Source organism: Bubalus kerabau, chromosome 1 (genome assembly GCF_029407905.1).
Source record: "Bubalus kerabau isolate K-KA32 ecotype Philippines breed swamp buffalo chromosome 1, PCC_UOA_SB_1v2, whole genome shotgun sequence".
Taxonomy (NCBI): Eukaryota; Metazoa; Chordata; class Mammalia; order Artiodactyla; family Bovidae; genus Bubalus; species Bubalus kerabau.
In genome coordinates this window covers 229,718,555-229,733,371 of record NC_073624.1, presented here as the reverse complement: position 1 = coordinate 229,733,371, position 14,817 = coordinate 229,718,555, and the positions used below count along the sequence as shown (strand labels likewise).

General features: G+C 34.6%; 1 protein-coding gene across 3 annotated transcripts in view; it reads left to right on the top strand.

Moving 5' to 3' along the window:
• Positions 1 to 12,590, top strand: part of CSNK1A1 (casein kinase 1 alpha 1) — a 40,812-nt gene extending 28,222 nt beyond the window's left edge. Inside the window, exons 5-10 of one of the 3 annotated variants that reach the window (XM_055558198.1) lie at positions 5,361 to 5,500; positions 6,372 to 6,450; positions 7,393 to 7,467; positions 9,476 to 9,582; positions 10,627 to 10,739; positions 12,508 to 12,590. In XM_055558198.1, the coding sequence (XP_055414173.1) occupies positions 5,361 to 5,500; positions 6,372 to 6,450; positions 7,393 to 7,467; positions 9,476 to 9,582; positions 10,627 to 10,739; positions 12,508 to 12,542 (549 nt within the window). In that variant the 3' untranslated portion in view covers positions 12,543 to 12,590. Of the gene's footprint in view, positions 1 to 1,396; positions 1,481 to 5,360; positions 5,501 to 6,371; positions 6,451 to 7,392; positions 7,468 to 9,475; positions 9,583 to 10,626 lie in introns of all 3 variants that reach the window. The other 2 variants (XM_055558176.1, XM_055558186.1) reach the window with 2 other exon arrangements.
• Positions 12,591 to 14,817: the final 2,227 nt, after the last annotated feature.

Here is a 14,817-nt window from a genome sequence, read left to right as displayed (position 1 = left end):
GTATAAATGTTTACCTTTGTTTGCCTGTATGAATGCCAACTTGGAGCCATTACCATTAGAAGTGGTATTATTTGTTAATGCGTGAGACATTAATGTTGGTCTGACCAGGTTTTAGGAGTTAAATTTTATTTTTCTTGAAAGCTGAGCTTTAAATGATAGAAGGTGTTTAAATCTACGTGTAACCTTTCGTGCCATTCCCAAGTCACATCTTTTTTCTTTTTTTTTTTTAAATATTATGTGGCTTCTGTCTTTGAAGCATCCAGGTTCTTGTTATTTTAAAACCTGGTAATTTAATTGAACTATTACTAGTCTTAATTTTGGCAGGCAGTTTTGTCAGAATGACCCTAATCTTTTGACCATTTCCCAGCCTTTTCTTCCCATTTTCTTCCTGCTAAAGACCTTCTATCCTCATGTAATCCATGTTCTGCATGTTGATGTTGCAGTACATGGTTTGTCTTAAACTTAATGATAGTCCAGATGATGTCTTTGCTTCCCCACCCTGCCCCAAATAGCTTATTAATCACTTAGTTGTGTTAGGAAATCCAGGTTGCCCAGTGATATGTAAACCTTTTTAGAATCTTGTGTCCTCTTTTAGAGATACTAAAAAGAAGATTGTGAAATTGCTTTGCTGTTACACAGATTCAGAGAGACCCTAGGGTTAGAAGTACAGTGTTTTACCTAAGAATCTGAATGTTGTTCTTGAACATTTTAGGTTAGTGTTTGTTTATGTAGTTGGTTTTTAGTGTTTTCTGTATTGTAGTTTGAAATATGCCAGTTGTATGATACTGGATTCTTTGGTCAGCTCGTTGTAGTAGTTTTCTATTTGTGGGTAGAGTTGGGGGTGGGGGGGCATTTGAGGTTGATTTTTAAAATCAAATTTCTTATTTGGAAAATTGTTCTGAATTTGATATTTAGGAGTAGTTACTCCAACCGTAGTGAATTTGCTCAACTCTTCCAGTAATCATCCCTGCATGCTTATGAAAATAAATTTTAAGGTGACTAAATGCCTTCTACCTCTTCCTTACTGAAGATTTTTTCCCCCCTGTGCAATCTTTTTTTAGGGGAAGGGCAGATTGTGGTACCAAAGATTGCAGATCCAAATTCCCTGTTTTGTATTAAAAAATTAAAGAGCCAAATGTCACCATTGCTATCCCTGTTTCAGGCAGTGACACAATATAGTGGCATTAAAAACCTGAGTACTTTCCAGAATTCAAATGTTCTTAAGCATGTGATTCTTATTTGGAAAAGTGAGAACCTACAGTGCTTGGTGGAAGAAGGATGGCATTTGGCTACCCTGTTCTTTCTCTAATGCCTCGGTGTTGCCTGTCTGCGCCGGCCATTGTTGCAATGTAAGCAATACTGTTTGATGCACTGCCACCCTCTATTGTCTGTTTAGTGTTTAGAATCTCCAGTGGGGAAGAGGAAAAGAAGCATGACTGTTAGTACTTCTCAGGACCCATCTTTCTCAGGATTAAACCAGGTCTGAAACTGTCTCCTATTCCAACCTCAATCCCAAATTCATGTGCTTTTCTTTCTTATTGTTTGATTATTTTTGTTTGTTTTAATTCTGGAGAATATAGATCTTGCTCAAGCACCTCTTAACGTTGGCATTATTCAGACATACTTGGCAAACATATAACATTACTAAGATATTTCTTTATGGCTTTTGCTTAAAGCTTGTAAAACTTAGAGAAAACCTAAATGAAAACAGGATTATGTTTAGATTTCTAACATCCACAAGAGGAGATATGTTGGTCTAAAATTGATATTGTTTAGCTAATGCTAGATTTAAGGTAGACTGTTCAATTTTTAAAAAATAATTTGGAGTTGCATCACTGCTGAATGATGATATTCTGCCTCAACTCTTCCCATTCCCTAATGAACTTTAGGAGTTGTGTAGATCAGATTTCAGATCTAGTTTTTTTTAGAATTGATTGCTTCAGTATGAGAATTCTCTCATCTTCAACCAAGTAGCATAAAATGCTTAAAGAACATTATATGCTCTGGAACTAGAATGCACTGCATTCTAATGATAACATAATTGATATCAATTACCATTAATAACACATAAATAAGATAAACAGATGTATAACCTAATGATTTATGTTTGGCAGGCTAGATAAAACACTCAATATTTCTAAGTTTTTTTTTTTTTTTTTAATGTAAGGAAATTTTTCACTTACTCTTCATTTACTATGGAGAAGCTGGCTTTATTTACTGTATGAATTTTCAGATAAACAAGGGAAAATAAATTTTTAAAAAATCAGCACCACCTAGGTACTTAATTTTTGAAGCTCCTGAATGAATGAATCTTTATCAGTAGTATACACTGAGAAGTAAGTGTTGACATAAGTATCAAAAAAGGAAAAAATTTGCATTTGATGTGTGAGCATACTTTATAATTTCCTTATTAAACCACATGTATCATCTGGGCTATCATTTAATCCTTCTCCAAACTGCCCAGCTTTATATCAGGAACTATGTTCTCCTGCTGTTAAAAAGGTTTTAGAAATTAGATTTTATTATTATTCACAGACAAAGAAATAACCAACTGTGGTAACTAGATCTTCACTGGGCAGAGAGAGAATGGTGGGTAATTAGGTACATTGTAAGGCGACTTTACTGCCCTGTTTTTTCTTATCCATATACATTCACACATTTTACTCATACTTTACAGCATAATTACTTATAGGTTTTCTGGGTTATAAGGAAAAGTGTTCCTGTGAATTCTTGAAAGGGCAAGGAAATATGACTGCTGGTGAAGAGAAAAATGGTTGAAATACCAAAACCTGAAATTGGCATTAGTATTTCTGAAGAAAATACACCTCTGCTGAATGAGTTATCCCATTATACCCAACATTAACTCATTTCCATGTGCCTTTGAAGAATATGCTGCTTTCTTTAAAACAGGCACAAATTTTTGAACATGTAGTTTAAAAATCCACAGAAAGGCAGCTTGACCACCAAAGAGTTTAGATGTCTCCTTTGTATATGCAGACCTATAAAAATACATTATTTTATGACATTGGATATTGACTTTTCCTTGTTTGGTTTTACATATCTGCGGCTATTTTGGTTGTATCCTTGGTATCACATGGTTTCATGTAAACATTTCCCATTTATGTATGTTTTTATTCATTTTAAATTCGATGCATGGAGAGCTACTAAAGAAGCATGCATGAATAGGTACCATTAGATAATGAACTATAAAGAGATTTAAACTTTTAAATTTTTAAGTAGTTTTCAGTTGTTTTGCTCTTCAAATGGAATACCTGTTTATCAGTGACATTACTTTCCCTGACTTATTTCCAGTTTTTATAGGAGGAGAAAATTTTAAATTCATTTGCTTTGTAATTTTTTACTTTGATACTAAGACTCAGATACTTAAGATAGTGTTTCATTTTTGTTTCCTTGATAAGTTAGATTTTGTCCTTTAGAGTTGTGGAAGGAAAGAACTCTCAGAGTCTTCTAGTTGTTAAGAAAGTGGTTATTGAGTTGCACATGAAGCTGTTGAATCTAGACATGAATGTCACTGGCAGACTTAACCATCTCAGAGTTGGCTATTGTTTCCTCCTCCATTTTGGAGTACTAAAGAAAGCAATCTCAGAAGATAGTCCTTAGAAGAAAATCGGTCCCAATCACTTTTTATTCATAACTCACATAATTCTTAGAGATAGTTTTTAAATGCTGTGAAAGTGGGTGTCCTTTTGTGTTTGTTTTTCCTTGTTTTCTTTTCATTGTGAATCTGTAGAACTTAGTCATGGATTCTGTTTTGCTTACCAGACGTATATATTGCTCATTTTAATATTTGAGTACTGAGCCAGTTTTCATATCAAAAGAAACTTAAAGCTCATACTTTTAAGTCTCTTATTTCTCTTAGTGATTTATAGCATTAATTTCTCTGTTCCTATTTTATAGTAACTCAGTTGTTCAGTCATTTAATCATACTAAAGAACTTTCATTATTAAATCTGTATTTAATAATTTAATCTTTATTCTTTGTAATAGACTAGATGAAAATAAGTATTTCAATGTTAACATAGTTACAGAAGCACAAATCTCAGTCTTTCCTACCCAGTGTCTAACTGAGGCTAGATTGTAGTGCCTGCCTTCAATAAGTATTTTCATCTTTCTAAAAGAAGCACTTGGTGGTATCTTTTCCACTTAAATCAATAACTTGCTTTATTTATTTTTTGAGGCAGACCCTAACAGATCATGTTTCCCAGTACATCACACACTGTAAACTGTAGCAGAAGGGGCCCAGTGTCAGCCTAATAGGAAGAAAAAGTACCAAATTGAGGTATAACTAGAAAAGAATAGTGTAGGGCCACATAGTATAAGAGCACATAGATCTGCTTTGCTTAATAAATTTTGTAGGCATAACTTTAATAATTGATTTTATGGTAAAGGCTAAATAAAGTTTTTAGTTAAGATTATTTTGCTTTAGAAGGTAGGTAAATATGAACATATTTTGGGTTTTTTCCCCTAAAAATACTTCTGCTTTTTTTTGTTCTTCTTATAAAAGTTTTAATCATGGAGAATAAACCTGAATTATTTCTAAAAATTAGCTATATTATAAATGAGCATCTTATTCCCTGTGTATCATATAAACGGAACAGCACTAAATGTTATTTTGTTTTGAAATACTATTAATACTTTGGTTTTTAGTTAGCTCATTTAAGTTGCTAATTGTAAGCCACCTTGACTTAAGTAATAGATCAACTTGTTATATTTTCCAGAAGCTTAAGCTGATCACATGTGTAAATGTCATTTGGGAATAAAATGAAATGTATGCTTGTTTTAAAGTACTCATTTATTATAAATAAAAATTCTGGTTTTGTTGTCAGTATCAAACTTTGAGAGTTGTCTTATTTCAGATAATGAGCATTCTGTTGGCATACTAAAGAGTGGCCTTTGTAGAATGGAAGAGTTCCAGGTGGCTTATGTCTAGTTTTTTTTTCTTTTTTTACCCCCCTGCTTGTTTACCACTAGTAACAGGATGTCAGGCTTCATTATGGCACACAGCACACTTGTCAGCAACTCTGCTATCGAGCACGTGTACATTTCTCCACTACATTGGAGGTTCCAGAGACAGGCTTCTGAATGTATAATGAGCTTGGCCTGTGAAATTGTTCAGCTGACAGGGATCAACTGTTTGATGTAACTGTATTTTTTTAAAACCTGATTTATTGATGAGGTGTAGTAAAAGCTTATTGGAATGTTAAGTGTGTTCATTATCTGTTCTGCTTACAATGCTTTATTTTGATATAGTTGAAAAAAATAGAATAAATGCCATTTAATAAATAAGCAGTTTGACTGAGTAAGCTTGGGAATCTAATGTCTCTTTATTTTCTTTTAAAGTTATTCCTTATTGATTTTGGTTTGGCCAAAAAGTACAGAGACAACAGGACAAGACAACACATACCATACAGAGAAGATAAAAATCTCACTGGCACTGCTCGGTATGCTAGCATCAATGCACATCTTGGTATTGAACAAAGGTGAGTTTGGAATGAATGCATTTATCAAATCTATAGCAAAAGCCATTGATGGGTTTTTTAAATATTTTAATTAGTTTCTTACAATATCTAAAGATGTCTCTTGGCTGAAGATTTGAAAGACACTTATTAATCCTTTAACCTGCTTCTGTAGACGGTGCAGAGAAGCCAATTAAATGAGGCCTTTTGTTTTCTTTGTTGTAACTTGTCTCTTGGGGAGGAAATATTGCACCTTGGAAGTTAGAAGTGTAAAGGCAGCTTTATTTTTGCAGCTAAAAACAATACTTTTTTCCTTTGGTGATCTTGTGCTTTTTATATATTAGTGATGCAAGCTGAGTTTGGGGAAAGAATGTATTGGTTATTTTTATATGGAAAATATTACATGATAACTAATGAATCAAAATTTCATTGGTGGACCATCCTCTGTTCTCCTCTTCCACCCCTACATAAAGGATTTAGTTTAAACATGGTCATAATTTCTGTGCTCTTTCTATTTTTTGACTTGAAAAATTCTAGTTTTTCTTCTGCTTTCATCTTTTGTCAATGCTTTTTCTTTTTGTCCTTTAAAATAAGCGTAGAAATGACAAATCATACACTTCCAGGTTAGGGGACTTCATGAGAAGAAAGTTATTGAGCTAAATTCTTTTTTCTCTGTAAAAGTTAAGTTGCAGGATCATGTTGGATTTTATAATTTTGGATTCTATGAGAAAATTTTGTTTAGAAGTAACCCATTAGGAACTTTTAAAAATTACTTGCTCATGATACCAAATTATTCTCTTGCCTTGCTTGGGAATATTTCTCTTTGTATACCTGGCTTTCTTTCACATGTTCTTCATAATAGCTTCAGCTTATAAATTTACATTTTCTTTTCTAGTCGCCGAGATGACATGGAATCATTAGGATATGTTTTGATGTATTTTAATAGAACCAGCCTGCCATGGCAAGGACTAAAGGTAAACCAGATTCAAATTGCCTGCTTTTTGTTTTAGTGTGTTGCCATTATGTTGAAAATGTCTACTTTTATGTACGGTAGAACTAGTTTATCCAGTAATTCTATATTATTTAATTGTCCTAACATTTTACTTGTTTCCATTAATTAGGAGTTTTGCCATTACTTTTGTATTCGTAAATTAATGATAAATTACTGTGTTCAAGAATTTAATGACTATTTAGGTACTTTATTGGTTCTTTCAAGGTAAATAGTCTGTATATTTATTGAGCACCTGTAAACTTGACACATTGCTCAGTGTTGTATGGGTAGCTTTATCCAATGTGAATATTTTTACACTGGAAAAGTAACAACAGTTGTAAATGTTAACTAAATGATGGGCACATTTATTTGGTATTGATCTGCTTATACCTTTGCCCTTGCTGAATATGGGTTAAGAAATCTAATTTAAAATTTGACTCCACCTATTTTTACTTAACCCCTATCCTGGTGGCTCAGACGGTAAAGCGTCTGTCTACAATGCAGGAGCCCCGGGTTCTATCGCTGGGTTGGGAAGATCCCTTGGAGAAGGAAATGGCAATCCACTCCAGTACTGTTGCCTGGAAAATCCCAGGGACGGAGGAGCCTGGTAGGCTACAGTCCACGGGGTTGCAAAGAGTCAGACACGACTGAGCGACTTCACTATTTCTACTTAAATCATACATTTTGATGTTCCTGTTAGACTCACTCTTTGCTATTAGCTAAAAACATTGTGGAAGCAGAAAGTCATATGAAAAGTTAACAGCTTAGGGGGAAAGTTTTAAATGTATTATGCTTTCATTCCTCTTTTCCCTAGGTTATGATTCCTCTTGAATCTCAAGTTTACTTTTATGTGTAATATGTTAAACTAAAAGAATCTTTCATAATATTGAGTATGTCTGTGTGGTTTGATTCTTATTCTCCACAGGCTGCAACAAAAAAGCAAAAATATGAAAAAATTAGCGAAAAGAAGATGTCCACACCCGTTGAAGTTTTATGTAAGGTAAGTGTACACTGATGATTTGTTTAAAAATATAAATGATCCAAAACCAAAAAGGAACAGTTTATTTCCCAGCCTCAGAACTTAAACTTCCTATTGAGTAGCTGTTACTGTTTTAACTTTACTTTTGGTTGATTCTTGGTATCTTTAAGAATGACTTGAACATATGAGTCATTTTAAATAATTGTTTCTGGTTTACATGCTATGATCCGTTTTAAATTAGAGGAAAAATAAGAGAGCAGGTAAACTTACCTAATAGAACCTCACCGATCTGTGAGAAAATTCAATTAAGAAATATTCTCCTTATTCCTAAGCTGGTGCCAGAGAAGAAAGAATATCCACAATTGGCATATTGAGGAGTTAGAGAAACAAAGGCAGATTAGAACAATCCAAAAATAAGAAGTGTCCAGTAGTATATAGATGGTGGTTTGAATCAGGCTCATTTCTCTGAAATCTCAAACATTATAGACAGAAGCATGTTAGTTGAGAATAGAAAGATACTTGTATCATGATGTCTCTTCCATAGAAAGAAGACCACATGGTCATCTTTGTGACAGTTGCATACCTGAAATAATTAGGAAACAATGTATAATTATATATTTGTCTGGTAGAAGGGAGAAATCAGCATGAGTTGAAATTGTATTTTGTGGAAGGGTATAAAATGGTGATGTCTTTATGTCTCTCGCCACCTACAAATTGGCTCTCACCTTTTCTGCATATCTGCAGGAATGGAGGGGATGGGTTGAGAAAATAAGACCCTTTCTGAGAGTCTTTGTTTTAAATTATGCAATAAATTTTAGGCTAATGAGTAAAATAGTCATTATGTTATATTTCACCCAAATAACTTACCAGGTAACACTTACGTTGGTAGTTTTCTTTTGTAAAAGCAAGTTCATATGATAAATATGGAACACTATTAATACAGACTTTGAATGTATGTTAAAAAGTGAAAAGCTCTGTTACGAGATTTTTAAAAACTGTCCACCAAAAAATGAAATAACATAAAAGTACTTTGTAAAAATTAAATTTGTTTCTATCGGTATAATCAATAAAAATAAATGTTATAGGTATACACATTCTATCCTACCTTCTGTATATGAGAAATTTCTCAAAACCATAAGGTTGTGGGAAGAGACTGCCTCTGTAATTCATCGCCCTTTGTATTCACATTTACTCAAGGGGAAGAGACTTGGGAGTTTTTGTTTTAATAGTTTGCATTTCTACATTCCTAATGGCAAAATCCTTTTGGTGACTAATATCTATAGCCTTAAAAAATGTTTATATACATCTTTGAGAATCTTTGCTGAGAAACCGAACATGGAAAAAGTTTATATCCATAGATGTACTTATTAGTATAATAGAGAAAAACTGGAATCCTCCAAATGTCCAATTATAGGGAACAGGTTAATTAGGATATGTTCAGTAGGTCAAATAATATCCAGCCATGAACTTCTAAATAGTTCATGGGGAGGTTGGAAATAATATAGAAGAATGTTTTAATGGATTTCTTTTGATGGAAAAGAGAATATGTGTATGTGCAATATGATAACAGTTACAGGAAAAAATATATAAACCCAGTTTATTCATAGGATGAAGCATTGGATTGATCTGTATCATAATTTTGATTGCTCTGTATGATTGATTGCACTCTTGGTGGTTTTACTTCTCTGTTAATATAGGTCTATACTACTATTTTTAAAAGTAATTTCAGAATGGAGAAAGAGTACCCATTCATTGTCCTGTTCTGGCAAAGAACATGACAGCCCTCATTTTAGTTATTCTTTGTTGCCATCCAGTTACTGGATGTTGATAAACTAATAGGTTAAGAAGTGTGATATCTAAATTATTTAAGAACCTGATACTGTAAGAAAAGGATAAACATTTCCTTTACCAGTACTAAAAGATACTACACATAATAAGGTGGTCTGGATGATGAAATTCTGTTAAATTCATGTGGATAACAAGTCATATAATTGTTTTTAATTTTATGTTTTAACTCTTGAACTTATAGGGATTTCCTGCAGAATTTGCCATGTACTTAAACTATTGTCGTGGGCTGCGCTTTGAGGAAGCCCCGGATTACATGTACCTGAGGCAGCTATTCCGCATTCTTTTCAGGTCAGTTTTAAGGCTATAAACTCCTGTGAGGGAAATTAGTTCAATCCACTCAATGTACCTGTTCTGACAAGTAGCAGATAAAAGTGGATCTAACCAATATTAATGAAATGTTAAGGAACTGAGTTTGACATTTTTCTATTTCCAAATGTCCTTGAAGTGTTGTAGTTTCGGATGGAGAAACCATTGAATCATGCTCAAAGTAGAATGTAAGTATTAGATACAAGTAACTGTTGTTGGAACTGGGGACTCTCCAACTTGGTAGAGAATCCTGTTTAATGCCAAAATGAATAACAATTAAAATATCAGACAAAGTTTATGATACTGTAGATGTAGGCCCAAACTCTCGGGTCCCTAGGTAAACAACCCATAATTGGTCTTGAACAAAAGGGAAAAATAAAGTACACGTGACTCAAAAATCTTAGTTGGAAGAGAAGAATTAGGGATAATGCTGTAATCCTACAAAAGTCTTGCATAGACAAAGTCAGCATAGACATCTCTCTCTCAAACTTTAACAGTTCCATGTCTACTCTGATTTGTCTTCAGGGGGTACCATCCTGTTATATATATTCCCCCAGATAACTGATAGCTTGACTCAGTATTTTTGTTGTTCATGCTGCCCTCCTCCTTTTTTTTGGCCGCACAGAGCAGCTTCTGGGATCTTAGTTCCCAACCAGGGGTGGAACCGCCCTTGGCAGTGGAAGCACGGAACCCTAACCACTGGACCACTGGGGAGTTCCCTCATGCTGCCCTTCATTCCCACTCTCCTGCTCCTTTCAAAAAAGTTCAGAGGCAGCTTCTTTTTAAAAAGGGAGAGGATTTAAGTATTCATGAATACAGCAGACCAAAGTGGTGACATTTCCCTCCAATCATAATGCATAAAAAGTAGAATTAATTAACCAAAAAGGAAGTCAACTATAGGGAAAGAAATCTTACAGGAGCTACCACAAAAGAAAAAAAAAAATGCTCTCACTGTTTGGAAAGTTCAGTAGAGCATTTAAATTGGACCTTGTTGTTAATGGATTAACATAATTTTATATTTTCTAGGACCCTGAATCACCAATATGACTACACATTTGATTGGACAATGTTAAAGCAGAAAGCAGCACAGCAGGCAGCCTCTTCAAGTGGGCAGGGTCAGCAGGCCCAAACCCCCACAGGCAAGCAAACTGACAAAACCAAGAGTAACATGAAAGGTTAGTAGCCAAGAACCAAGTGACGTTACAGGGAAAAAAAATTAAACACAAAATTGGGTAATTCTTCCATTTCTAACAGTGTTAGATCGAGGAGGTGGTTTTAAAATACATAAAAATTTGGCTCTTTGTTGTTAAAAAAAGACGTCCTTGGAAAATTTGACTACTAACTTTAAACCCAAATGTCCTTGTTCATATATATATGTATATGTATTTGTATATACATATATGTGTGTATATTATATCATTTCTCTTGGGATTTTGGGTCATTTTTAACAATTGCATCTTTTTTACTCATTCATTAACCCTTTCCAAAATAAACATTCGGTGTTGGGAATATGGTATAATCAATCAATCCAAAATCCTAGACCTAACACTTGTTGATTTTTAATAATGAATCTGGTTAGCCATGGTATTTTGACTTTTCAACTAACAGTGTTAAGAATTTTCTGCATGTTAATGCTTTAGCATTTAAAATGGAACATTGAGAACATGATCTAATTTCAAGGGTAGAGTCTGGCATTGCCCCCGGAGTGTCTGTCTTCTCAGTTGCAGAGCACCTCATTTACTCTCTTAAATGCTCAAATAACTGAAAAGCTCGACACATCCTTTCTCATCACAAAAATAAATCTCTTTTGTTTTTAGTTGCTATTTACCAACATGTGTTCTTAAAATGATTTTTTTCCTTAGGGCTTCAGTTTTTTAAATTGTACAAATACTCAAGATCTAAAGGGGGTCTACTGTAGAACTGAATTCTGCAGTTAACTCCTTGCAAATTGGAAAAAAAGGAAAACTGGGGCGAATGCCACTTGGCTGCTAGTCTAGTTCCCTTCTCTCTCTGGCATTCTTAGTACCTCTAAGGAGTAGAACTGTTAGGACACAGTACCATTTCTTATCACTGTTGTCACACAGTTCAATTCCTGTGTTTTTTGTCTGTTTTTCTTTTCCCCTTTCTGGGCCTTAACTCCTGATACCTGCCTACTTCCTAAAAGTGTAGTGGGTGGATAAGGTTTGTTTGGGGTTTTTTTGTTGTTGTTGTTTCTAATTATGTGATTTCTGAATGACTGCTCTAGTCTGAACTTGATCTTTTTGGTCCGTGTTATTAGTGTTGAATTTTAAAAATTTTGTAATATAAAAACAGGCTCTAATCTGAGGATACTGTTCAAGTAGTATAGTTAACTGATGTCATCCTCATCCCAGCAGCTCATCTATTAGAATGAAGTTGAGGTCGTTCACTTCCATGTTTCTGTATTTGGGAAGGATCCGGAGTTGAAAGTTTGATGTAGTGGGAGTTCTTAGAGATGGCAAACACTAATGCTTGTCCAGTGCTCTGCCTCTGCATCATAGTTGGGATTTAATTGTCCCTTTCTAATCATAGTGTCAACAATTTCTTAATGAGGTAGGTAGCTAGCTAGTATTGCTAAGAAGCAGTTCTGCCATTTAGGTAAGACCACAGAGACTCTCTAAACTGAGGACCTGACACCTACAGTATATTTGTGCTTTTTTTACAAAATGAAACAAATTTTTGCCTAAAGCTAGCTGGGATAATAGGATCATCACAAGTTACAGTTTCTAGAACTAAAATTAGATTGAAATCTTACTTGACCTAGAACATCTTACTTCAGGCATTCAGCAGCCTTCAGAAAGAATAACCTTATTTTGAGCTAGTTTCGTTGTTAGTTTACTGTGTCTCTTATTCAATAAACAAGCAGAATTTTTGTCCTGCCTTATCCAGGTCTAAAAGATGAGAAGTTGGATCCGCTGAGTTAGTATGTTTCCTTGGAAAAAAATTGTAATTAAACTGAAGTTTGATCCTTATTTTGTATTGTAGCCATTTTTCATAAAAGCAACTTAAAATCTTGTACAAGTTTCATAGCACTCTTAGACACTGGGGTTATACAAATACCACACAAACATGGATGTTTCATAAAACATACCACATACCACCGCAGACTACTAAGAACAAATTCTTTAACTTGTTTTATTTGGGATATAAAACGTAGTGCCCTAACCAAATCTTACACAAACCCATCCATATATAAAGCCATGAAAGCATAGCACGTTTGAAGGTGGCATGAAATGGAGAATCTATTCCCCCTAAGTAATCTCTACCCACAACTCCGTTATCTGGGTCATCCAGTAAGAAATCCCCTGTGAAGCCTGGAGTTTCTAAGTAATAAAGGTGTTTGAAGGCATCTCTTCTCTTAGGATTCCCTACTGTACGTCTTTAGGTAAATCTCTGTATTGCAGGCACATGCATTCCTGGGGGAGGGGGAATCCCCCAGATAGTAGCTTTTACTAATATGTTTTATATAATAATATTGGAAAAATTCACATCTAGTATTTCTTCCATCAAAAGCTATAACTTGTTTTAGTAGTTGACTAGGAATGTGCAAAGACTTCAAAGTCTGACTTAGCTAAGATGGACTTCCTATGTGTAGTAGACTTTATTTACTTTTGTAAAGAAAAGATCTTTTGAAATACTCCATTGCAAAGGCCATCAAAAGACTAAGAAACAAAGCATCTCCTGTAAAGCTGACTGTGATCGCTACTGTTTTTAAGTGCTCAGGTGCCACAAGACTATAATTACTATTTTTATACACATTAAGGAGGAAAAGATTTACATCTGGTACAGTTCCAAATGCATTTCCACTCCCTTTTCTTCAACTGTATTGATTATAGGGAAGGTACTTTTAAGGACATTTAAGACATAGTAAATGGCAACCCACTCCAGTGTTCTTGCCTGGAGAATCCCAGGGACGGGGGAGCCAGGTGGGCTGCCGTCTGTGGGGTCGCACAGAATCGGACACGACTGCAGTGACTTAGCAGCAGCAGTAGCAAGACATAGTAAAGGAAAGAGAAATATTTTTAGGACATTCAGAATTCACCTAAGTTCACTGTTTCTTTAGTATAGGACACAGATGGGGAAGATTGCAGAAGGTAGTGAAGCCAAAGGTGGATCCTCTCAGAATTCTAATACTCTCATCATCTTAACCCATCTGTTTACTATTCCACTGGCTACTAAGCATAATTGTATCATAGTGTAAATGGATGTCAAATTGTTGGCATTTAATAGATTAGATATAATTTTTCCATCTCCATGATCTTCCTTGAATTATCTTCCAGTATTTACTGGGCTTCACTTAACATTTATGTCCAGTTTAACTTTTTCTGGCTTCACCAATTGCTGCTAGGAACGTGGCTGGTCATTCAGCAATGTAAACCAGATCACAGGGGAAGACCTTGAAATATCTGGAGAGACTGCTTTGCTCTGAATACTCTCAATCCAAAGGAGTGGCAGGGAGCTGCATCTGTTTCAGCTGCTGCTGAAATTTTTATCAGGTGTTTTTTCACCTCGGACAATAAAGCTGGAGAAAAGAGAACCAAATAACCCAACAGGAAATGAAGATGATTGCTTAAGAGTTGATTTAACATGATCTAAAGCCCACATCTCTAAGGCTTGCTGGACCTATCAAACTTTTCAACTTGTCAGATTGGAAACAACAGAAGACCTAGAACAACAGTCAGAAGACCTAGAAGAGCACAGTGCTGCCGACTCGGTGGTGTATAATGCAGACCATCTACCAGTTGGGGAAGGAATCAGTTGTAACAGGTATTTTAAAATTCACATCCTTCAAAATCTGTAGCAGAATTAATTGCGTAAAAGAAAAGACAAGAAATCAGATCATCAGTCTTAAAATGCAGTGTAAGGATGATGTGAACCCTCTATACTAAGTTGTCATCTATTTTGTTTGTAGTGATAAGAATGTTTCCCTTATCTCTCCCAACTGAATACATTTTTTAGTTTCTGTGGAAAAGGAAGAATTATTGTGGCTCTTCTTTCTTTGAAGTTTTGGTTTTTGTCTTTAACTTTTATACTGTCAGTCTGATTCAGAATTCTCCAAGCTTGATTGTGATTGTGCACAAACAAAAAAACTGCACAAGCGTGTTATAGGAAAAGGGAAAAAGTTAATTAATATAAATGACATTCATAGTGAATATAAATATTATAGTCAATTTTTTTGTCAATTAATTTTTAAAAGTA